The sequence below is a fragment of the Bidens hawaiensis genome, unplaced genomic scaffold (genome assembly GCF_021521415.1).
Source record: "Bidens hawaiensis isolate Kalapana, Puna unplaced genomic scaffold, B.hawaiensis_p1.1 tig00419406_1, whole genome shotgun sequence".
In the NCBI taxonomy this organism is placed as follows: domain Eukaryota; kingdom Viridiplantae; phylum Streptophyta; class Magnoliopsida; order Asterales; family Asteraceae; genus Bidens; species Bidens hawaiensis.
The window spans coordinates 179,209-204,317 of record NW_027504851.1 but is presented as its reverse complement, the minus strand read 5'-3'; the positions used below and the strand labels follow the sequence as shown (position 1 = coordinate 204,317).

At 37.3% G+C, this 25,109-nt stretch overlaps 1 protein-coding gene and 2 pseudogenes across 2 annotated transcripts; 2 read left to right on the top strand and 1 right to left on the bottom strand.

Annotated features, from left to right (window-relative positions):
- The first annotated feature begins 819 nt into the window (after positions 1–819).
- LOC143608706 (putative mitochondrial protein AtMg00860 pseudogene) lies at positions 820–1,377 on the top strand (annotated as a pseudogene).
- Positions 1,378–7,682: 6,305 nt separating this feature from the next.
- On the top strand, positions 7,683–9,424 carry LOC143608705 (putative myosin-binding protein 6 pseudogene; annotated as a pseudogene).
- Positions 9,425–9,647: 223 nt separating this feature from the next.
- Positions 9,648–12,415, bottom strand: LOC143608695 (transcription factor bHLH79-like). Of its 2 annotated transcripts, none has more exons than XM_077083660.1 (6): positions 12,149–12,415; positions 11,154–11,315; positions 11,009–11,074; positions 10,847–10,915; positions 10,674–10,745; positions 9,648–10,070 (listed from the first exon to the last, which is right to left on the bottom strand). In XM_077083660.1, exons 1-6 carry the CDS (start codon positions 12,413–12,415, stop codon positions 9,939–9,941), a joined length of 768 nt encoding a protein of 255 aa, XP_076939775.1. In that variant the 3' UTR covers positions 9,648–9,938. The 2 variants fall into 2 exon arrangements, with proteins under 2 accessions (XP_076939775.1, XP_076939776.1); XM_077083661.1 differs by having other exon boundaries at positions 9,648–10,067.
- Positions 12,416–25,109: the final 12,694 nt, after the last annotated feature.

Here is a 25,109-nt window from a genome sequence, read left to right as displayed (position 1 = left end):
CTTTGGTGTCCAAATAGGGAATGGAGATGTCATCAAGTGTAGCCACATTTGCAAACAGGTCAACGAGCTCAAAGTTGTTCAAGACTTTTATCCATTTTCAATTGGTGGGGCTGATTTGGTATTGGGAGTCCAATGGTTGGCTACTTTAAATACCGTTCAAGCGAACTGGAATGATATGTTTATGATTTTTAACATTGGTTGTAAGCGTTACAAACTGCAAGGTATATCAACAGGCCCCCAAAAGTCATCTAGTTTTCAACACTTGGCTGCTGAACCAGATTCAACTCCTAATATACCAACGTTGTTGCAACCAATTGTCAACCGTTATAATACCATTTTTGAAGAACCCAAAAATCTCCCCATTCTCAGAAAACTGAAATAGAGAGACAAATGGAGGAATTGTTAGCAGCAGGGTTCATTCGGCCTAGTAACAGCCCATTCTCAAGCCCCATTTTGCTGGTCAAGAAAAAAGATAATACATGGAGGATGTTTGTGGATTACCGTGCCCTCAATAAGATCACTATAGCTACAAATACCCGATTCCAAACATTGATGAGCTACTAGATGAATTGTATGGAGCAACTGTGTTCTCAAAGCTGGATTTGCGATCTGGATATTATCAGATCAGGGTGCATGATCCCTACATACCAAAAACCGCTTTTCGAACTCATTCGGGACATTATGAGTTCAAAGTTATGCCATTCGGCTTAACTAATGCACCCTCTACATTTCAGGCTGTCATGAACGACTTGTTTCGCCCTTATTTACGTCGTTTTGTACTAGTGGTTTTTGGACGACATACTAGTATACAGCCCGAACATGGAGCAGCACTTATCGCATCTAGAGCAAACGCTAAAGCTATTATACGATCATCAGTTTTTTGCCAAACTATCAAAGTGTTGTTTCAGGCAATCTAAGATATCATTTCTCGGGCATATTATAACTGCAGAAGGTGTGCAGGTTGAACAAGAAAAAATTTCAACTGTACAATCATGGCCTATCCCCTCCAATGTTAAAGAAGTCAGGGGGTTTCTTGGTCTTACGGGGTATTATCGGCGTTTCGTAAGAAATTATGGGTTGATCGCACGCCCCCTAACAGCCCTCACAAAGAAGGACGGATTTATTTGGTCCAGTGAGGCATTGACCGCATTCACAAAACTGAAACAAGCCTTACTTTCTGCTCCTGTTCTACGGTTACCGGATTTTTCGAAGACGTTTATTGTTGAATGTGACGCGTCGTCAACTGGGGTTGGGGCTATTCTATCTCAGGAAGACCACCCCATTGCTTATTTCGGTAAGGGATTTTCTCCATCTAATCGGGTTAAATCTGCTTATGATCGGGAATTGTTGGCGTTGGTTTTGGCCGTTCAAAAATAGAATCATTATTTGTTGGGACGCCACTTCCTCATTCGTACCAACCACTATACCCTAAAATTCTTGTTGGAACAATGCATTACCACAACCGAGCAACAACGGTTATTACTCAAACTTATGCCTTATGATTTTTCTATAAGTCATAGAGCGGGAAAAGAGAACCGGGGGGCGGATGCTCTATCACGAAAACCCCATTCAGGTGTGTTTTTAACATTATCAGTCCCTTATTGTGTGGAAATTACCGACATCAAAGTCGGACTCAACAAGACCCTTATACCGTGGATATCCTCCAACGAATTAAATCAGATCCGTCCACTGTTTCTGGCTTTTCCTTGAAAGACCAGCTTTTATTTTACAAGGGCAGAATGGTCATTCCAGATTTACCTAATATTAAACTAAAATTGCTTCAAGAATCTCACAACACCCCATCGGGTGGACATGGCGGGTTTTTAAAAACTTTCGCGCGCTTGTCAACTCAGTATTATTGGCCAAAAATGAAACAAGAAATTCGGGTATTTGTTCAACACTGTTTGGTTTGCCAACAACAGAAATATCAAACCCTCTCACCTACGGGTTTACTCCAACCTTTACCAATACTGAAATCAAATTTGGGAGGATATCTCCATGGATTTTATTGTGGGTTTGCCTATTTCCAACAGGTTTGATACCATCTTAGTAGTGGTAGATCGCCTTAGTAAATATGCCCACTTCTTGTGTTTGTCTCATCCCTTTACTGCTAAGAGCGTTGCTGCCATATTTTGTAAAGAAATCATTCATCAACATGGGTTTCCTCGCTCCATTGTGTCCGACAGGGATGTTATTTTTCTTAGTAACTTATGGCAGGAACTCTTTCGTTTGAGCCAAACAAAACTACAATTAAGCACTAGCTACCACCCCCAAACAGATGGGCAAACCGAAGTGCTTAATCGATGCCTAGAAGCATACTTACGTTGTTTCGCTCATGGACAACCAAATAATGGAGTTTTTACTTAGCATGGGCTAAATACTCTTACAATACTGGATATCATACATCTACAGGTACCACCCCATTTTCGGTTGTTTATGGCCGGGATCCTCCCTCTCTCCTACCATATGTGAGGGGTGAAACAAAAAATGCCGAGCTTGAACAACAGCTAACCGACCGAGACGATATGCTAAAACTTCTTCGTCTCAACCTTGCTAAAGCTCAAGATAGCATGCGTAATCAGGCCAATTCAAAACGTCGGGAGCTGTCTTTTCAGGTCGGAGACTATGTCTTCCTGAAAATTCAACCTTACCGTCAAAGGAGTCTAGCTAAACGCCGTTATGAAAAGCTTTCTCCTCGATTTTTCGGCCCTTATCGTGTCAAGCGGGTAATCGGACCTGTAGCCTATGAGCTCGAATTACCCACTGATGCAAAGATTCACCGGGTCTTCCACGTCTCCATGCTCAAGCCTGTACATGGCTCTTTCTCTCCTGACTCAGTTCCTTCCTTACCTATCACAAACGATTGGGAAATTGATGTCCAACCTGCCTTTATAGTTGATCATTGTTGGGTCACAGAAGCAGGCCAACCGGTTCTGGAATTATTAGTCTCTTGGCAGTAACGTCCCCTAGAAGAAGCCACATGGGAGTCTTATGACTTACTAGCTGAGCAGTTTCCTCACTTTCGCCTTGAGGACAAGGCGTTTTTCCAAGGGGGAAGTATTGATACGAACCAACTCCAAGTGTACAAAAGAAAAATAATCAGAACAAAGACTTGGATCAGGGTCAATTTAAATCCATTTTCGGGTTGTGGGTCGATCCACTGGGTCATAAAAATAGCGGGACAATTGAATGGTTAAGGTGCTGTTTGTTTTTGCAGACATAAACTGTCTGCAAGCTGATTTCATCTGTTTTCATGTCTGCAACTGAAGATGTGGTCTGAAGATCTGCAAGCTGAAAATATAAGACTGTTTGTTTTTATAAGCTGATACTGTCTGCATAACTGTCAAACTTATCTCACAAGATAGAAGTCATTTATTCAAGTTACATCTAGTTTTTAGTCTTTGCTTGCCATGCCGATTTGGTTTTGGTGGGTGGTGGAAGGTGGTGGTAGTGGCGGCGGACGGTGGGTAGTGGCGGTGGATGGTGGTGGTGGACAATGGGTGGTGGTGATGGATGGTTTTGGTTGGTGGTGGACGGTGGTGGTGATGGATGGTGGTGGTGGTGGGTGATGGATGGTGGTGGTGGCGGTGATGGATGGTGGTGGTGGTGATGGATGGTGGTGGTGATGGATGGTGGGTGGTGGACGGTGGTGGTGATGGATGGTGGTGGTGGTGGCGGACGGTGGTGGTGATGGATGGTGGTGGTGGTGGCGGACGGTGGTGGTGATGGATGGTGGGTGGTGGACGGTGGTGGTGATGGATGGTGGGTGGTGGACGGTGGTGGTGGCGGTGATGGATGGTGGTGGTGGTGGGTGATGGATGGTGGTGGTGGCGGTGATGGATGGTGGTGGTGGTGGCGGACGGTGGTGGTGATGGATGGTGGGTGGTGGACGGTGGTGGTGATGGATGGTGGGTGGTGGACGGTGGTGGTGGCGGTGGATGGTGGTGGACGGTGGCGGCGGGGTACGGGGGTGGTGGTGGCGGCGTACGGTGGGTGGTGGTGTTGGCGGACGGTGGTAGGAGCAGTGGATGAGAGGGTGGCTGCAAAGGTTTTTTTGTGAAGATGTTTTAAGCAAGATTTCCTTGCTTTTCTTTTAAGATGAAAGAAGATAACTTCAGATCTGTTTTAAGAAAAAAAACAAACAGTCTTCAAGGGTAATGTCTGCGCGCCTGCAGACATTAGCTCCCTTGAAGATGTTTGAAGAAAAAACAAACACCCCCTAAGAGAAGTTAGCAACCCTAATTTCAGGAGCAGTTAACACACCAGTTAAACAAGTTTAATAGCAGGCTACGTTATGTTTTGTTCTTGTTCTGTTATTTGAAGTTTTTCATGTTGTATTGTACTGGAGATTAGCCTTCTCGAATTGGCTTATCATTTCAATTCAATAAATTAGCCTGCTTTATTTTCTAGTTTCTATCAATGACTTGGGTTTAAGACTTTAAGAATGTATATTTATTTATTTTTTAAATTAAATTGTACACCGGTTACTAACAGGTTAACAAGTCTTTAACCTGTTAGGATACGAATTTAAACATGTCTTATATAGGTCGACATATTTAAGACACGAAAATTGTTAACTTTAAACTCAAACCTGTTAAAACCCGTATCATGTTAACAAATCCATGTCATAAATTGACAGCCCTAAATAAAAGGTGCACACTCTTATTAACAACATAAATGTATATTGATTATTAAAGTTTGGTTGAGAGTGAAACTACACTCATGATTGTATGGAAATCATAGTCAGAAAATAGTACGTACAAAATATAACTAGTTTCACTCATAACTTATAAACTGTTTCTAGTGTAGGTCCTATGATGAATTGAAATGTAAGAAAATATAAAGCAGCAGTATTGCACTTCATCACGTAAAAGACAAAAAACAAAACAAAAGGTGTAAACATCATTTAAAACTCTCGCCCTATCCATAGATCTTGTTCAAAGGTTGTTCGTGTGGTCGCATGAATCCTCCTCACTTCATTACCGTACTAAAACCAATAAGAACCTACTTATTGTTATCTTCACAAGCGGATTACTCCCACCAACAATCAATGACGGACCTAGGATTTTTATCCAACGGGTCCTATTTTTTAGGTGTTTAGATTTATCGGGTCGGTTGCTATTCGAGTCGGGTCGAAATGAGAAAAATAATAAAAAATATCATAATAAAAAGAAATATGATCATTAGTCATTAGAAAACTCACAAGATACGATTTCATTCGAAACGGGAAAAAAAACATTACAAAGTTTAAAGTTCCTTCCTATGACCTTTCATATTTTGAAAACAAACCACTACATCTTTGACATCCACGTTGACAAAAAGCTGTCTTTTGATATAACATGCAAGTGCTAATATAAAATCAGTAGCGTAACCAGAACATTTCAATCGAAGGATTACAACATAAACATTGTTTTATACTATAAATAACCTCCAAAGCCACACAATTATATAACTATCTTTTATCAAAAACTTAGCTTTAATTGTTTTTATCATATTGTCCCAAAAACATGTCTCTAAACAACAACAAAAGATGTTCCTTAATTATATATTCTGAGGAAAAGATTGGAAAAAGTCAAACAAATTCAATAAATCTAAATGTAAATATTAAATAGTAAAAATTAATTTTTTAATTTATATATTTTGTTAAAAGGATTGGAAAACTTAGAAAAAGATAAGTAAATAAATAAAAGTTAATCATAAATAATCTAATAACCTGATTAATAAAGTAAGAATTAAATAAAAGAAAAGGTAAGCAATAAATAAATAAATAAGGTTTTAGTAAAAATTAATAGTTACTTTATTCAATGCATAAAAGGGAAAAGAAAATCAAACTTCTCTTATCTATTATGAATCGAACATGCGACATGCCCAATTGCAAATGAGAGCACTTGCCATTAAACCATATCAAACATATATAGTATGTGTTCTATCTACTAATTTATATGGGGCATTTTAAAAATTTAATATACTGTCTCTAAAAAATTTTTAAAAAACATTAGTGTCCCGGAACCCCGGTCCTTTATACATGGGTCCGCTCCTGCCAACAACAACCCCTTTGCCACCATTTCACCACACGATTAATACCCCCATTGGTGGATCTTCGACTTACGGATCTATTGTTAGATCTCGAAGATATTATTTTCCATGTCACAACACCATGAAAAGCAAATTAATTATATAACAATCTGTTGAAGAAAACATTTGGATTTGGTCTTGTGATGTCTTTAAGTGTATCAAGTAAATTATAAAAACAATTATAGGTTAAAGTCCAAACTAATAAAAAGGCTTAAATTTGTTGTAACTAATTAAATATTAAATATTACATCTTAAAGCAACATGCCATCTATGCCAATTGTCAAGTATTTCCATTTGATGAGCTAATCTCATGGCCGCATGATCGGACCAAAGCTCAATGCATCATGCCCAACCCAAGAGGGCCTAATGTTGATGGGCCCAAGTAACGGATAACCCATTAGAATTAAGCCCACGAACCTCTTCTAAAAATAAATAAATAAATAAATAAAACTCATCCACAACCAGAGGTTCATGAGATTGCAATTCGTACAGTGAAATAGAATAAAACTCATGCGATATGCACATCAATACGAATCTGAATCGGACTTCTTTTCTCCTAACATTGCTACAAGAGTTGTTGTCACTAACGTTGTGGTTATTTATAGAAACAAAATTATTATACGTAAGCATGTAACTAATTCAGTAAAGTAAACATTAATCAAATCTTATCACAGATTCACAGTTAAATACCATTTCTTATCAAAGTTGGATGAAACTAAATTGTATTGTTATCTTGAGTACACAAGTTGTTATATCATACAAGACAAAAACATTATATTAAATTATCATATCATTTAACTGGTTTCTTAAACGACTCATGTTTGTTTTATAACTGTTTTATAACTCATTTACTTAGACGAGCCAAGCTCAATTAACCTTTTTATTTCATTAGTTAAACCTGTCAACCCATTTATGGCAACTCGTTTAACGTATTTACAACTTTTCTTTTTTTAATACGCATTTACAACTTACAGCTCACCAACCTATTTGACTCATTTAGATAAATTGGTTAATTAAACGGATAGTGTCCGGTTACACGACTTAAATGTGTTCAGGCTTGACACGAATAAATACATGGGCCGAGTATAGGTTTAATAATTCAAATATCAACCTAAGTTTAATAATTCAACCGTCAACCCGATACAAAAGAGTTAAAATAGATACTCGTGATTTTAACTCTTGCTAGTTACCAGAAAATGAATAATAATCTTCCAAATGTAGTTTATATAACTAGATTGAATCTCTATACAAATAAGCACATTCAAGCCATAAGATCGTGTCACCTAATTGCAAGTGTGCCAAATGTTGTTACCTTGTTATGTCCATGATTAAACGCTAATTTAGGCAAACTTGACCCCTAATAGACCTCTTCTATTTGTGGGAACAAAACATGTCTTTACAATTCCACCAAATTATCCAAAACTTTTGAAACCTCGTTTAGTATCTACAAACCTCTCTCTATCTTTCTCTCTCCAAACAGTTCTACAGAGAGAGGTATCATGATCTAAAAACTTTGTTAACAAAGGTCATGATCATTTCATCTCTTTCTCTGTCAACCAACAAAATTCCCACATTAACATATTCAATCTCTCTTCCTTTCTTGAATTATGGCATCATCGAAAAGATCGATCAAGAATTTCGTCATCGAAGAAATGGGTGGATTTACACATTTCCTGTTATGGGCCATTCTCGAATGGATATTGATCGCATCTCTTTACCTTGACGGGTTTATAGCGTTTGTTTCAAGCGTGTTTGCAAAATTCTTCGAGTTGGAGCCACCATGCGTGCTTTGCACGCGCGTTGACCATGCACTCGTGCGTAAAGCCCCGAACACATACTACAATGAATCCATATGTGAATGCCACAAAAAGGACATATCATCTTTGGCTTATTGTCATGTTCATAGAAAACTTTCTGACATTCATTACATGTGTGACAGTTGTCTTCTCTCATTTGCAACCGAAAAACATAAATCCCGTTTGAATGACGGGTTTAACGATCATAGTGAAAGCGTTCTCGATGTGCAAAGGTGTTCGTGTTGTTGCGAGCTGTTGAAAACAAAAGATTCTTCTAAAGATTTATCCATAAGCTTTTCAAACGTTCGGGGTTCTATAATTTCTCCAAAGGCGATAACATGTTTCACACCAACATGGAAAACCGAGGAGCCACGATACACGGAGATAAAACTTATATCCGATAGCGAACTAGAAACGCCAGATACCGAGGAAAACGAAGAGTCTTGCAAAACCCCGAATTTACTAAAAAGCAACAAATTATTTGCGGTCCCGCTCACGGATTCAATTGTGATTAGTCCAAGATTTGCTAGCAAAGCATCCAAAATGGTGTTGTTAGAACAAGAAGCCGATTTGTTGTTAGAAACACACGATGAAGCATCGGGAGATGGTGATTCATGTCTCAAACAGTTAAAGAAACAAGCCCGTATGGATCGGAAGGCGCTGCAGACATTGTCAATGGAGCTAGAAGAAGAAAGGAGCGCAGCTGCAGTTGCAGCCAACAATGCAATGGCGATGATCACACGGTTGCAAGAGGAGAAAGCATCGGTTCAAATGGAGGCGTTACAGTATCAGAGAATGATGGAAGAACAAGCTGAATATGATCAAGAAGCCATTCAAATACTTCAACAATTGTTAGCTAAGAGAGATGAACATGTTAGATTTATGGAATTAGAACTTGAGAGCTACAGAGGGAGATATGGAGATATTAGGAAAGTAGTTATGGATGAATGTGAAGGTGAAGCAGATGCTGATGAATATTATCAAGAGTGGAGGTCTCAATCTTCTTCATCTTTTGGCGATGTTGCACCTGAGCCCATGACCCCGTCTGAGAATAATTACACAAGCCCGTTTGGAAACGAGAACGCAGCCTCATTAAAAGATTTCAACGATGAGAGCCACACTCTGGAAGATCAGTAGAAAATGAAGGGGACATATATGAGGAACCATTGTTAGATTTTGATAATGAAGAGCATCAGCTTTACAGTATGTTGAGGGATCTTGAAAGCCACATTGAGTCATCTTCATTGGAAGATGAAGATGAAAACACAGGTACTAATCCTATACTAATGATAAAACAATTTATGTTTTTCTTCTTAATTAGTTCTTAAAGCTTTAATTGTTGACATGCAGTGCAAGAAAGCAGGGTAACCTTAAAAAGAGAGGTGTCTCAAATTAAGGAAAGATTAAGAATTTTAGAAGTAGATAGTGGATTCTCAAAGCATACTGCATTGACACTTCAAAAGGGTGAAAGGGGTGCAGAGCTTTTAACAGAGATAGCACAGCATCTAAGAAAGTTGTGTCACTCAGAGGACATAAGCACAACAATTACCTAAACTCTCATTGTATGCTAACTACCAACATTAATCTCTTAAAACAGTTTAATTCCTCTTATGTGTTCTTTTAGGTTTCTAAAGCTTCCTCACTATCTCAGTTTCTGTTTCAGCTTCATTGACTTCCACTATATGAGAAATTATTGTTATTTATGTTGTCCCAGTATGTTTTATACTTTTATATCATGTGTTCTTTTTCTCATCACTATTTAAATACTTTCGTTTAAATCGAACATGGAGAGTACAACAGTTTGTTAACTAGTACATCTTACAGAATCAGTCAAAGAAAAATAACAGAACATGTAAAAGTCTTTGGTCTAATCAGGGTTGACCAGAAATGCAATTTTTTACAGTTGATATAATACAAAGCTTAAATATCAATAGTAATATGATATAAGTTCATATATTATATGAATCTTATCTTACATACCTCAGAAAGTCTCACATTTCCACTGTTAATGCAGGATTTTTTTAGTTTCTGGTTGACTAACAACGACATGCTTCATGTTGACTTTATTTATGTTGCTCTTTCGAAGGTACTTCCTAATTGCATATGGAGCCACTCTGGTTGTGATTCTTGACCGAATTCCCGTGCTGCTTGTGACCCGAACAGAAGTCCAGTTGCATCAAACTGTGGTGGGCCAAGCTGCTAACACAAAGGTTATATTATTCGCAAGTTGATTGTTCATCTTAAAAAGTCAAACCTACTACTTTCCAACTCCAAATCTGACATTAATTTTATTTTATTTTAATTTTATCACCTCAAAAACATTTCTATATACGTCAATTTGGCACATTAACTTTTATATACCGAGAAACGCTCTTTGCTAATTAGAAATTTAAATAATAGCTTGTTTGACTTCCAAAAGTCAGAAGGTAGAGTCATCAAGGAATCAGAGTAAAGCAATAATAACCCAAGCAAGTGAAAACAAGATCCACATAAGTGCTGCAGGGTGGTCCAAACTTCATACAACAAGATTAATCTTGAGTATGACAAAAGCGTGTGGTCCTAAAGTTCATCAAACTCATTTGTAGATTTGTTGCAGACTGCAAATGGCTACAAATGATTCTCTAGAGATCATGAGGATATGGTCCTCGAGCTAGACGATATTATTTTGTCGCTTTATTCACTTATAGCAGATTTGCTACAAGCAATGTATGTTGTATGTACGATTCCGGTTTGGTACAAAAAAGTTAAAAGTAGGAAACTTGAATAAATGTCAAATGTGATAAAAGGTGTTGCGATACTTACTTCTTTTGTAGGAAACCCTTCAATAGGAGAGTTCATCCTTGAATTTACAGCTTCAAGCTTCATAGATAAGAACTACCACATCAAATACATTAAAAGCAGAGTAAAAGTTTTCAGAAATTAGGCGCACCACGTTGTAAATATAAAATTAATATAAAAGAAGTTGTAAGAAGTACCTCAACTTGATGTTGTAGTGACTGGATGTAGTTGATTATTTCATCAAGTACAAGTGCCTTTCCTATAACCTAATAAATAGCAACAAAATCAATTAAGATTAGCAATCACTCACCAAACAATATTTAACTTATTACAAATACAAACACGTCACGGATGCACACCTTATTGCACCCCGGGACCAAATCTTGAAGAATTTTCATCCTTTCACTAATCTTTTCTCTCCTAGCCTGGAAACAAACGAGTATGTAATAAAAATATATACACAATAAATCAAATATCAAATCGCTAAATTTTGAAAGCAATTACTCTCTCGGCAAGACTATGGCTATCGGTAGCTTGACCCCTTCTTGCTCTAACATGGATGTAATCTTTAGGCGGTTCAGACGGTTTACTGTTCTTCTCAGCTGCAGCCGTCTTCCCACTTGATTCATCTTCAGATTTCTTCATTCTTTTTCCATTTGAGTTTCTCTGTTTGTGGTTAAATTAAAACAAACTCTCAACAAAGTGTCACGTAGCAGTAGCAAATGTTTGGTGATCTAAAATAACTAATCTGGATTTAAATTGTGAGAAAAATCGGCAGAAGAAATGCCAACATAATATCAATTTAATCATCACATAAAGACTTTATCCCAAAAGTCAAACATCACAATAATGCATTAAAAATTCCGAATTCAAAAGACCCTAATATAGCCTTAATTTAAGTTAGAGATGAGCATGTTTTACCAAATACCGGTACCGATTAAACACAATCAGTACTGGTACAGCCGTACAGGTACCATTATTCATTTCTTCATGTTTTCGGTATCGGTGCCAAACATATGGTTTCAGTATTTTCAATGGTACCGATACCGAACCGAAAAATCCGGTACGGAATTCGATATATGGTTTTCGTCGTTTTCAGTTTAGTTATGTTTTTGTACGGTACACAGCCCATCCCTAATTTCTGTTTGAACATCCCAAAAGTCAAACATCACAATAATGCATAAAAGATTCTAAACTCATAAGACCCTTAAAATAGCCCTAATTTCAATTAGGGATTGGCATTATTTTACCGAATACCGGTACCGACTGATCGAACACAACTGGTACCGGTACCATTATTCGTTGTTTTCATGTTTTAGTATCGGTACCGTATGGTTTTGGTATTTTTACCTGATCCCGATGCCATACTCAACTGATACCAACCAAACACAATCTGTACCATTCGGTCTCGGTATTTTCAACTGCACCATTACCAGCACGATACCGGTACCGATCTCATCCCTAACTTAATAGTATCAAAACAAAATTTAACAAATTACCAAATCATTGGCGCTGCTAGTAGACACAAGCTTCGAAGATTCATCTTCCGAATTCGCATCTCTCCGTTTCCTCCCGCCACCACTCTGATCCGTCACCGAAGACTCTTCAATCTCATCCCTATTATTATTGTTTTCCCCAAATCCACCGACCACTTTGAGCCCTAAGCCCTCATTAGCACCGCCATTAAAGGGCCAAATCTCAGTCAAACTGTAAGCAGCAGGATTGGCAGCTGAGAATGAAGTCTCATTGATTATCGGTGGATCCATTAGGTGCTATCTGATCATACAATGTATGTTTGATTGATAAGTAATATAATAAATGTGAGCTCCTAAGCGTTCGGTTGACGACTGGATTTGGAAAGTTTGACTTGGCTGATCTGAGTTGGATTTGTAATTGAGAATTAGACACGGGGGGTTATAATATTGGATTTGTATATACGTATAGGTGCATACGCATATATGTGAGGTCTGCGAGTGAGTGATGGATGGAGAGGATGAAGGAGTGTAGTGCGCTACCGGCGCATTTTAAGCGAGCTGTCTTGTTAGTTGGAAATAATTTAGGAAATTACTTAAAGGTCCTTTATTTTTTGTTGATATGCTAGTTCGGTTTTTGGTTCGGTCCTTGACTTTGAATAAGACCGAGGATGGTTATCACGTACTCAATTACCATGGAACTTGTAAAATTACTTATAAATAATAATACTCAAGTTTTATATTCAAAAAGTTAACAATAAAGCTTTTAAACAAAAGTTCGGTTTTTGGTTCGGTTCTCAACTCGGGATGAAACCGAGGCTAGTCACCACATACCCAATACCATGGAACTTTACAAATATGAACAATAAACTAAAATATGCAGAAGTTAAGCAAGTATAACAAGTTACATGGTTAGATTTGTTAAATATATAAACAATGACTACAAAGTCCTCCATGTAACCTTGCCTTACTAGCCCGACATTTCAACCGGCCGAGACCGGAGAAATGAAAGACCGAAGTTAAACAAGGAGTGTATATTATATATATGTTGTAACATCAAGCTTTAAGTATTAAGAAGTTAGTTAAAATGAAAGATTAGCTTATGAAGAACAACCTTATAATTCAAGAATTTGAGAGAAAAATGAGGAAATGAGCAAGCACAAATGAAGAAGATGGGTGTGTGTATATATATGTTAAGTTGAATGGGTCTTTCATGAAGGGTGTTGCATGAAAATGAGTTAGTTATAGACCCAAGAAAGCACAAACTACAAATGGGTCATTTAAGTCTCCATTTTGGTAGTTTTAGTCCATGGAGTTCGTTTTGAGTGTTTTCGTGGCATTTTTAAGAACCGAAAAGGGTGTTTTTTTTAGATCCAACAACTATAAAACAAATACGTAACATAAAATTCATCATTTTGATAATATCAAAAGGTTCGGGATACAAAACGGGTCGGGTTTACATTAAGAATACAAATATAAAATAACCCGAAATTGACAGATGTCACATTTATAATAAAGAAAATAAACGGGTAATGGGTATCACCAAACCCAGGTAGCATTTAAACCGGATTATAACTTATCATTTATTTGTGAAACCATTTAATCATCAAACATCAAGTATATTAATTATTAACTTTTTTACAATAATAAAATTAAAATCCAAATATATATATATATATATATATTAAAAACGAATAATATAAAACAACCCCCGTAATACGGAGGATAAAATCTAGTAAATTTATAAAATATGAAAATAGGATCACCATTCAACATTCACCGATGCAATTGTTAAAGATAAAGGATCCGATACATTAATCTGTTATCGTATACTAGGTGACGGCGATTTTCTACAATCACACTAACTCTAAAATCATAACTACGCGAGGCAGTCTTCGTCCACCTCTGCTCCCATCGATTCCGTCTACCTTCACCATCACCGTTCAAAAATTCGTCACCATCCACTGTCGCGACCATCCTCTACCGTCGTGAACACCATCTTCTTCTGTCATGATCAACAATCATTGTTCACATGTCAGTTGATCAAATTGACCAATTGAAATTGAAATTGCTGAACCTAGTTAATCAAATAATCTTGAAATTGATCCAATTAATCATCAATTTAAAGCTTCAATCGATCAATTTTGAGTTTTGAGTGATGGGTATTAACCTTGAATGTATCAGGATTTTAAGTCTGAATGTTTTAGGGTTTTTGCCTGAACATTTTAGGTTTTAAGCCTAAACGTTTTAATGTTTAACCTTTAATGTTTTAGGGTTGGAAATTTGACTTGAACATTTTTAGTTTTTTAACACTAAACGCATTTCGCTACCTAATGTATGTTAAACAATTATTATACATTAACACACCTCATTGTTAAAAGCAATAACTAAATATTAATAGTAGTTCGGGGACCAATTTTTTAATTTACTAATAAAAAAGTAAACTCGTCTAAAAGTATTGCATCTATCACTTGTACGGTACAAGCTACCGGTATATGTTTAGATACAAAAAAGCCAAGTGGAGAATGAAAGCTTTGTGGCTGCCACGCGCCTCACAAAGTCCTTGAAAATCGTCGTTTATGGCGCGTTGTTTAACATCTTATGGTCGAACACGTAGCATAAATGGGTAAAGCAAGCCTTTTTGTATATGAGTTTACAGTACAAATGAATCAAACGCCTCAAAAGTCGAGTTATGTCAACGTTACTTTATACATGTACCTTACGCAATTGCGTTGGTACCATCAACTTCCGACCAATTTGCATATAATTAAATAAATAAAAGGGAAAATTTCCAAAATAAGTATTTATGAAAACGAATTTCTAGTTTAAGTATTATTTGAAAAAAATTCCAAAATATGTATTACAAGCTAGTCGTGACGAATAGTTTGTAGAACCAATTAAAACTTGTCTCGGGTCCTTAAACTAACCGTAACGAGCACGTTCACTAATCGTTTACTCGTCACGACTAAATAAGTTTCATGCCTCGTAATCAACGCCCACAAGTAATTCATAAGTCCTTTAGACGCGACGACTAGTTTATCCGGTTTACATTTCATACGCGAGTAGTTTATTAGTAATTAACTCGTCGCGACTACTTTAACCTTATAATCTACTCGTCGCGACTAAATGACTTATGAATTACTCGTTGGCGTGATTACGAGGCATAAAACTTATTTAGTCGTGACAAGTAAATGATTAGTGAACGTGCTCGTTACGGTTAGTTTAAGGACACTTGGCAAGTTCTAATTGGTTTCTACAAACTACTCGTCATGACTAGTTTATAATACCTATTTCTAGAATTTTTTTGCAAATGGTACTTAAAACTAGAAATTTGTTTTCATAAATGCCTATTTTGGGAATTTTCCCTTAAATAAAATATTTGAAAAAATAAAATAAAAAGATGAGTTAAGTTATTAAGCTTTAAATAAAAACATAGTGGTGTGTTATTTATAGGATGTACCTATAAATGTAACGATATCTAGTTTTAAAAATGTGTAAAACTTTTAGGTTTGAGTTAGGGATGAGCAAATTCGGTACCGGTACCGAATCGGTACTAAAGTTTTAAGTTTCGGGATCGGTACGGTACCGGTACCGGTATTTCCCGAATTTTTACCTTCAATACTGGTACCGAACCGAATCTTTCTATACCGGTACCTAATACCAAGATTTTATGATTTTCAGAATCGCTATTTTCGGTACCGAGCTCACCCCTATTTTAAGTATATTTGGTGATGCAGTTTAGTGTGTGGTTTTTCTTTCTTTCTTTCTTTCTTTTTTTTTATCACTAGTGTTTTCTCTTTTTGGGATTATTCTAAGAACTAAGGAAATGTGTGTGCCAAAAGGGCACCCACTCGCCAAGAGTTGGAATCACTAGTGTAATTAATCGGAGGTATGGTAAAACCAGTGAATAGTACACGCATATAAAAAAAGGTTGGTCCCTATGCAACTGAAGAACACCTCATTGGGCCCGTAAAAAAGGGTATGTGATAAGGGATTAAGTGGTATTTAAGTGTGTTAAGCCCATCAAACTATTTGGTGTGCTAAGGCCACTTTCCTACGTTAGTTTTTATTGATGTTTTGTACAATAGTGATAGGGTAATTGACCTAATGAGGAGGCACACTCATGTGAACCAAGTTGGTGGTGAGATCAATGTCACGGGGGTGTCTCGTATGTGGCATGAATAGTTCGCTTGAAGGTTTGCCAAAAGGGTAATACACCATGGTGACGTGCATGCTATAGAAAATATACTAGTTTGGCGAAGAGCATCCATACATAAAGGATCGTGCATGCTAAAGTTGTTTTGCACAATTAACAAGGTTCATTTTCACTTGAAAACGTGTTTATCACATGGGTTCTTGTTCAATTTGCTTGTATAGTAGCAGAGCCCCAACGATTAAAGACAATGCGTGTCGGAAGGACTTTTCGGCACCCCATTGGTTGGGAGTAAGGCCATTTCTTTCAACTACTTTAAGATAGGATGGGACCCCCGAAAATCGATCAAACCGATCGGGTTATGGTTAAACAAATTTACGGTTAAAGTATCTTTGTTAACCAACTACACTTATATTTTGTCTATGGTACGGTGAAGTATCTATTTTGGTTAGGGTTTTCCCATAACCCAAGTATCGGTTTCGGAAACGGCCATGACTGAAGCTAACCGTGCACAGAACTAACGGGACCAGTGTCATTAGGTCATACACATGGCAAAAGGTGCACGAATCTGAAGAATGTTGCATGAAATATGTAAAAAACAAGTTTATTAAAATTGTACCTAAGGAGGATGAAGGATCCCACACCACATGCATGTTAGGGGTGTTTGGGATTCCTTATTTTTATATTCTTATGACTTTTTAATTTTATGAAAAGTCAAATGATGTTTGAGAGTTCTTATGGTATGATACGTGGAGAAGTTAGATAAGTTACAACTATCAATACATGAGGGTGAGTATGTTTTATGTGTCTCTATTGAAAAATATAATATTTATTAATAAGCCCCTCATTTTCAAGTTGCATCTCATCGATCTAATGATGATGTTGTTAGTTTCTTTTTTTTTTTTCATTAATTTATTCTCATTGGCTGTGTACGTATTAGAACTTGGTAATTTGTATAACGTATTTCATTTTCCCCTGTTAGCAATTTTTTTCAAACGTGTTTCTTATCACCGTACTTCTTAAATTTGGAGAGTCATGTTGTTCCACTCTGGTTATGACATATTTTTTTAATCGTGCCCACGCTGGCTATAAAGTTTGTCTTGGACCGTTCCCCTGGGAAACCACACCGTCGGCTACCAGTTGACAATTGTTGTACCACCACAAGAGCAGAACTCTCTTGTGTAACATATGGTGAGATGAAAACCTGGGTGGACTCGAAGTTTAAACTAACAACCTTGCAAGGCCTAACTAAAATCCTTATCATCTAATATTTTTGTCTCTTTTGTAATATCATAAATGGATTTATACATTTTTATTATTGCTTCAATCATCTTGCATTGTTTTCTTAATTAACCTTTAGTTCATTTATAGCGACGATCACTTATTGTGTCCATTTTTCTTCCCGCGTGCTTAAATCAATGGGCACTTTTTACTTATATGGTTGCTGTGGTAACAAGTACACAAAAGGAATTTTAAATGTCGAGGTATGTTAACCTTACTATAGGACTTTGGTGTATATACGGATTTTTTTTATGTTGACGCGAAAGAAATGCGACATACTTACTGATCATGTATTTGCAAGAGGCAGAGGTAGGGCTCTAACCATCCAGTGATGTTCAGATGTGACAAGAATAATAAAGAGTAGTTTAATCATTCTACTTAAGAGAATTTTTTTTGGAAGGGGGGCCAGGAAACTAGGGGTGGTAATCACAGAGGGGCTGGAAAATTCTTTTTTTCAAAAGAGAGGTTACCTCCCTTTTTAATGACGGGTAGTTTTATATGTAATAGGGGTGTCAAGTGGTGATAGGGTACGAGGTTCTCCCCTCTCTTAAAAATGGCGGTGAATTTGAAAAAGTGGTCCCCCTTCATTGGCAATAGCGTGGACTATAAAATGATACTTCCCTCCCTTTGTAATGGTCGGGAGTCTAAAAAAGGTATCTCCCCTCCATTTGTAACGGAGGGGAGTCTGAAAAGGATGATACATCTTTCAAACGTTGAGAACATGTAGCCATTCAACAACGGTACCAGGACTGCAAAATGCACAAAACACAAATTTAAACGTAAAACAATCAGAAGGTCATGCGAGAGCATGTAGCCATTCAACAACGGTACCAGGAGTACATTGCAGCATTACAAACATCTAATCCTGGTACCGTTGTTGAATGGCTACATGTTCTCAACGTTTGAAAGATATATCATCCTTTTTAGACTCCCCTCCGTTACAAATTGAGGGGAGATGCCTTTTTCAGATTCCCGCCATTACAAAGGAAGGGGAGTATCATTTTGCAGTCCACGCCATTGCCAATGAAGGGGAGACCACTTTTTCAAACTCACCGCCATTTCTAAGAGAGGGGAGAACCTCGTACCCTGTCACCACCTGACACCCCTATTACATATAAAGCTACCCGCCATTAAAAAGGGAGGTAACCCCTCTTTTGAAAAAAAAAAATTTCAGCCCCCCTTGTGATTATCCCTTGTAACCTGACCCCCCTTTCAAAAAAAATTCTACTTAAGACGATTGACCATAAATAAAAATAAGACGATGAAAGTATAGACAGGATAACAACTTTTATAAGGGCCAGTATATGTAATTTTGACCCAACAACATGACGTGATAATGTAATTAACCGTTAAAACTAATATTGTAGCACGTATCAATCGTTAGAGTAGCTATCATATCCTTTCTAATGTATCAACGCTAAGTAGCTTAATGGTAGATGATAAATAAGATGTAAGGCTATTTTGTGTTAGTGTAAGTGGCAAGTACCACTCATGTGCCTAACTTTGCAGTTCAACATAGTCACTTATTGCAATTAAGCAAATTAGGTCACTGGAAAGTCTATTCTGATCATCCCCAAATTGTCAATTTCTCTAATCCAATGGGTTTTAATGAGCACTTTTGCTTAATAACTCGTGTGTGTTCTTGATCAAATTGGGTACATTTTGAAGACTGACATTTTCCTAATTTACTTTTTTTCAATGTTTTCTATACCTTGATACTTTACGTATGATGTTGGTTTATATTTCATCATACTTAATAGAATTGCAATCTGGAACTAAAAAATTGGAACTTGTCTAGTATAATGTGTTTACACCCTGTATTACTTGTCTAGCAGAATTATTATTATTATTATTATTATTATTATTATTATTATTATTATTATTATTATTATGTTAATGACCATCATCTTTGCAAATTCTTAGCAATAACTAATTGCTTTCTTAAAGTATGTTCAATTGCCTCCCCTTATATTTCAAAAAAAATAAAATAAAATAAAATAAATTGGGAACCATGCTTCATTCTCAATTAGTCAATTGCCTTATGTTTATACCAGTCGTGCTTTATTCTAAAACACATACTCATTTGCAGTACAAACGAGCCGAGCCGAGCCGAGCCGAGCCCATATTATGTTGTCTTTTAGTGATTGTATAACGCTTGATGTCTACAACAATTGTGTTGCTCTTCAGACTGAAACAATTCAATGTTCTCACTAAATTCTCAATCGCATAAGGCTCGGAGAGTTTTCAAGAACGAATCCATGATCTGATTATTCATATCCTAAAAGATGGCCAAAATTACGTAATTAGTTTTTCAAGAACTGCATCAAAGCAATTATTTAGGGTCGGACGTAGGGTGAAAATGGTCACACTTATTTATTTATTTTTTTCCCTTTTAACACCATTAGTATATATGAAGGGAAAAGTGAATATGGGGCTGCTACACATCTAACTTGGATGTGAAACTCATCAAAAACTACGTAGTTTTGATTAAATCCAATTAAAAAATTAATTTATTCACTTTCAATTCCTATTTCCCCTCCACATGTATATAAATTAATTTGAGTGTTGTCAGTCTAGTCGCTACAAAACATCGAAATTTAACTGAATTCTATTGTCACTATCTAAATCAAATTATAGAAGGAAAGTTGATTTTAAATAATCTTAACTATGACCTATTGGCAAATAACAGTCCCAACTTAACACTTGGCTGGTGACGGTTTCAACAAAAGATGTATTTGTTTTTAACGGTCCGCGACTAACGAAGCCTTAACTCCGTTAGTATGATGCTGAGGTGGCATGCCATGTTGTCAAAAAAAAACCCTTATGTGGCATAGAAATGGGCCCCAATCCCCAGCCTTCCTCTCCGTCTTCCTTCTTCTTCCCCTTACCCCCCATCATCCACTTCCCACCACTGTCACTAACCTACAACCATCACCTTCTTCCTCTTTTATGCCGCCACGCACCACCACCAACCCATCACCGTCCATCACCGTAACTAAGTTCATCTGCAACACAAAACCTCGAAATCCCATTTCAATGGCGTCTCTTACACCCGGAATCCTCTTAAAACTCCTTGAACACCTACACCCGCGACCATCGCTCCCCTCTCCTCTAGGTCATCGGCATCGTACCCACATGCTCCGACGACCTCTGGCCCAACCACGGGTTTTACGTTTCTCTCTCCAACTCTGTTAACTCCACCTACGTCTCTCTCTCCGACAAAAGCACGGATCTTATTCTCACTAATCACTTACAGCTGGGGCAGTTTTTGTATGTGGATAAGTTTGAGTTTGCTTATCCGGTCCCGCAAGCGACAGGTGTGCGTCCCATTGCTGGACGCCATCCGTTTGTTAGAACTCCTCAACAGCTTATTGAGAGGGGTTCGAGTATTAAGGGAGAGTTTGTTATTCATACGGCTTCAGATTCGGATGCTTCTGCTGAGCGGCAGTGATGGGTTGGTGGTGGTGCGTGGCGGCAGAAAAGAGGAAGAAGGTGGTGGTGGTTGCAGGTTAGGGACGGTGGTGGGAAGTGGATTGGGGGGGGGGGGGGGAGGGGGGTAGGGGGGAGAAGAAGAAGAAAGCGGAGAGGAAGGGTGGGGATTGGGGCCCACTTACATGGCACATAAGGTTTTTTTATTATTATTATTATTTTTTTTGACAACATGACTTGCCACCTCAGCATCATACTAACGGAGTTAAGGTTTCGTTAGTCGCGGACCGTTAAAAACAAATACACCTTTAGTTGGTAACGTCACAATTCAAGTGTTAAGTTGTGACTGTTATTTGCCAATAGGCAATATTTGAGATTATTTAAAACCAATTTTCCAAAAAAGAATTACTTCCTCATTCTCCAAAGTCCAAATCGATATGCTGGAACAAAAAGGTCAATTAGTTAGGTTTCTGTTGTTCAACATTATATATCATATTGTATGTTATTTTCTTCATTTGAAATAGGCAAACGTAAATAAAAATCACTCGACAGTAGAAACCAGAAACTAGTGAACAAAATTGTGATTTGTGGAATTGTTAACCACGAAATGCCAGATCTGTGAAGGGAAAACAAGGAATGAAAATGGATAAATTATTATTTTTAATTAGATTAATCAAAACTACGTAGTTTTGATTGGTATCACATCTAAGTTAGATGTGTAACAGCCCCATATTCAATTTCCCCATATATGAATATAAAAGTATGTATGAAACCGAAAAACCGATCCAAAACCAAAATAATCGAAAAAACCGAACCAACATAAATGAACTCAAATAAAAACCAATGGTTTGGTTTTTATGTTTTTGTAAAAACTGAGCTTTCGATTCAGTTTTGCATGCAATTAAAGCAAAAATAATAAGCCAACCCGAACCAATTAATGTTTTCATTTTTAAATTTGTACTTCAAGTCGTTTACAAACAAATGATGCAACCAAAACATTTTAGACCAAATCTGTAACAATGAATCAGTTGTTAGTTAGCTAACAAAAACAACTAAGGACAAAATTTATTTTTGAGCCATTTTTTTTCTTTTGACCCAAACATTTAAAGCTAAGTAGCAAAACCAATATCAAACAGGACCTAAACCAAGAAGCCAAAACCGAATGATTTTCAGAAACTCAATAACCAAAACTCCGGTTTTAATCTAAAAGTGATCCATGCACACCGGTATATGAATCCCTTGTTGAGTTGTTATGGCTCTTTCCATTTTCCTCTCCTTCACATACAATGTTTTGTAACAACCAAGCTATGGGAACTAAGGGGGTGTTTGGAATTCCTTATTTTTGCCTCCTTATAACTTATAACTTATTGAAAAGTTAAAAAGGTGTTTGGGACCACATAATATGTGAATGGAAAATTTTAATAAGTCACAAAGTTATAACTTATAACTTATGAAAAAGTCATAAGAAAGTACAAATAAGAAATCTCGGACACCCCTAAACGTGACTAGTTACAAACTAAAGAAGATTGAGAGGGGATGATCATAACTTTTTGACAAAGTGGTTAAACTCACTTAAAAAAATGTGTTGAAATATTATATATTTAAATTCATTGTAAATTCTATAGCTTTTAACATTTTCAAATTTTTAACAAACTCAACGTGGTATTTATCATTTTTTAAAGATTTTATATTCTATTAATATTTTTGTATAGATACGCCCTAATGGGTTCAGGTAATCGAGTAGGTATCATCTCAAGTCCCAGATCGATAATCAAACACAAATAAACGAATAACTATCGTTTATATTAATCAGAAAATCTAACTCAAAAAACTGATTACAAACCCTCAAACCCTAACTCAGTTTGACTCTTGATGAACCCTAACTCGGTTGCACCAACTTCTTATTCTAATGTCTAACCATAACTCGGCTTATATAGACTAACCTAATTTGCTAGCCAAGACATTACCAAATATAATAAACCATAATAATTCTTGGGTTGGGCCTTACGCTTGGGTCAAACAACAATTGAGCCAACAATCACCCCTCCCCCCCAATTGTTGTATCCGACTCACCCAACTCACCCCCTAATTTCCTACTCGAAATTGGCAGATCTTCAACTTCACGCTTGTCATCATTTTCTTGGTTCTCCCGAGGCTTTTCTTGATTTCTTGCAATGTTCTTTGGGCTCCACTTAGCTTGAAGTAACATTTGCTTCGTTTGATCATCAGACACCTTCCCTTGGGCTTGAATCACTTTCTTGACCAGGCACTTAGTTTCTTGAACACCCTTCTTTGGACTTTGAATTGTGGAACTTGGATCTTTGATTGGAATCTGACTTGTAACTGGCTTGTCTTCTTTCAGTCCAATTCTTTGAAGATCCCGACCTTCAAAATTCTTCATTCCAATGCTAGCTCGTTTACCGAGACTTGCTATCTTGAGGCTAATCTTGTACAATCGGTTATTGGTCCTTGTCACCTTCATCAAAAGCTTACATGTATAATCTTTAATGGTTAACAAATCATGTTTCATATGAATCTCGCATCCACCTTCCGTTGCTTGACCAAGACTTATGATATTGCGGTAGGCTCTGGATGTAGTAGACATCGGTCAACAGGCGTTGTTCCCACGTTTTCCCTTCAATTAAGACCGACCCTTTTTCCCGAATATCAATGCAAGAATCATCTCCGAACTTCACCGTTCGGGTTTCTTGTTCATTCAATTCATAAAAGTACGCTTTATTACCCTTCATGTGATTCGATGCTCCGTTGTCGAGATACCAAACATCTTTCTCCATCGGCTCGGTTTCGAAACGCTTTGGAATCAAACCGTCTTCATTCAGAAAAACCGTTTTTTGATAACCTTTAATCATAAATAAAGATGGATCAAAATCATCAATTTGTGTAAATTAGATTCTTCCTTTTTCTTCATACACTCCGGGCACATAGATGCAAAGTGACCAAACTCATTACAACGGTAACACTGAACTTGTGATCTATCTTTTATTCCTCTTTGACGATCATTGGTTCTTCTTTGACCCATATATCTTGACCCACGATGTTGATCATCTCGGTTGTCACAACCATCTTGATCCTCATCCTCTCGGTCTTGACCTCCGATTTCACGGCCTCTTCCACGCCCTTGTGAACTCGACCAACCTTTACCTCGGCTACCGGACTGATCGTACAACTTGCCTTTATAACCACTTTCCTATCGATTGAAAAGTAACTGACCTTGTGAATTTGAAGCGCTCTCTCTCCCTCGTATACGTTCCTCAAATGCCTTAAGTCTTCCAATAACATCTTCAGACATCAAACTATTGAGATCAACACTTTGCTCGATTGAGGCTACGAGTTGGAAATATTTATCTGGAAACCGCATCCAATAACTTTTTCACCAAGACATTTTGCTCGAACAGGTGACCTAAACTCGTTGCCTTTGAAACCATACTTGTTATTTTCCCAGCAAACTCGTCAACAATCTCGTTTTCTGCTATCTTGAGTTTCTCAAATTCACTTTTCAGAGTTAGCAGTCGAGCCTTTTGAACTCGCTCGGCCCCAACATACCGTGCTTTCAAAGCCGTCCATATATCCTAGGCATTCTTGTATTGAGAAATCTGAAGAAGAATATCACCATCCACCACTTGAAACAAAAACGATCTTGCCGTTTTATTCTTCTTCGCATCAATAACCGCACCCTCTTCTGGTTGAACAATTTCCCATAGGTCTTGATCATCCAATATCGCTTCCACTACAATCGCCCATGTGATATAACTAGTTCCATCCAACTTTGGAACCCGTAGTGATATCCCCCCACTCGCTTTGGGTTGGATTACCGGTCTTTCTTCGTCACTTGCCATTGACGTCGAACCCCCTTGCTCCACTTCTTTGAAACAAATACAAGCCAATCAATTCCGAACAACTTTTCAGAACTGAACCAACTTGCTCACAAAATAAATTAAACCTTGGTTAAAACCTTACTCGTTTAACCCAACAAAATACGAACTCTGAATTGAACCTGACTCGTTTGTATTATCTTGAAATCTTCGTAACCAAATAAAATTTCCCGATGAAAAGAAACTATACTTAAATAAAAAAACACTTATCGGAATAAACCAAAATTTGCGA

Coding starts and splice junctions, on each gene's coding strand:
- LOC143608695 (XM_077083660.1), bottom strand. CDS start 12,415: ATGGATCCACCGATAATCAATGAGACTTCATTCTCAGCTGCCAATCCT. Junction 11,316..12,148: donor CTAGCAGCGCCAATGATTTG/GTAATTTGTTAA, acceptor AACCACAAACAG/AGAAACTCAAATGGAAAAAG. Junction 11,075..11,153: donor GCCATAGTCTTGCCGAGAGA/GTAATTGCTTTC, acceptor GTTTGTTTCCAG/GCTAGGAGAGAAAAGATTAG.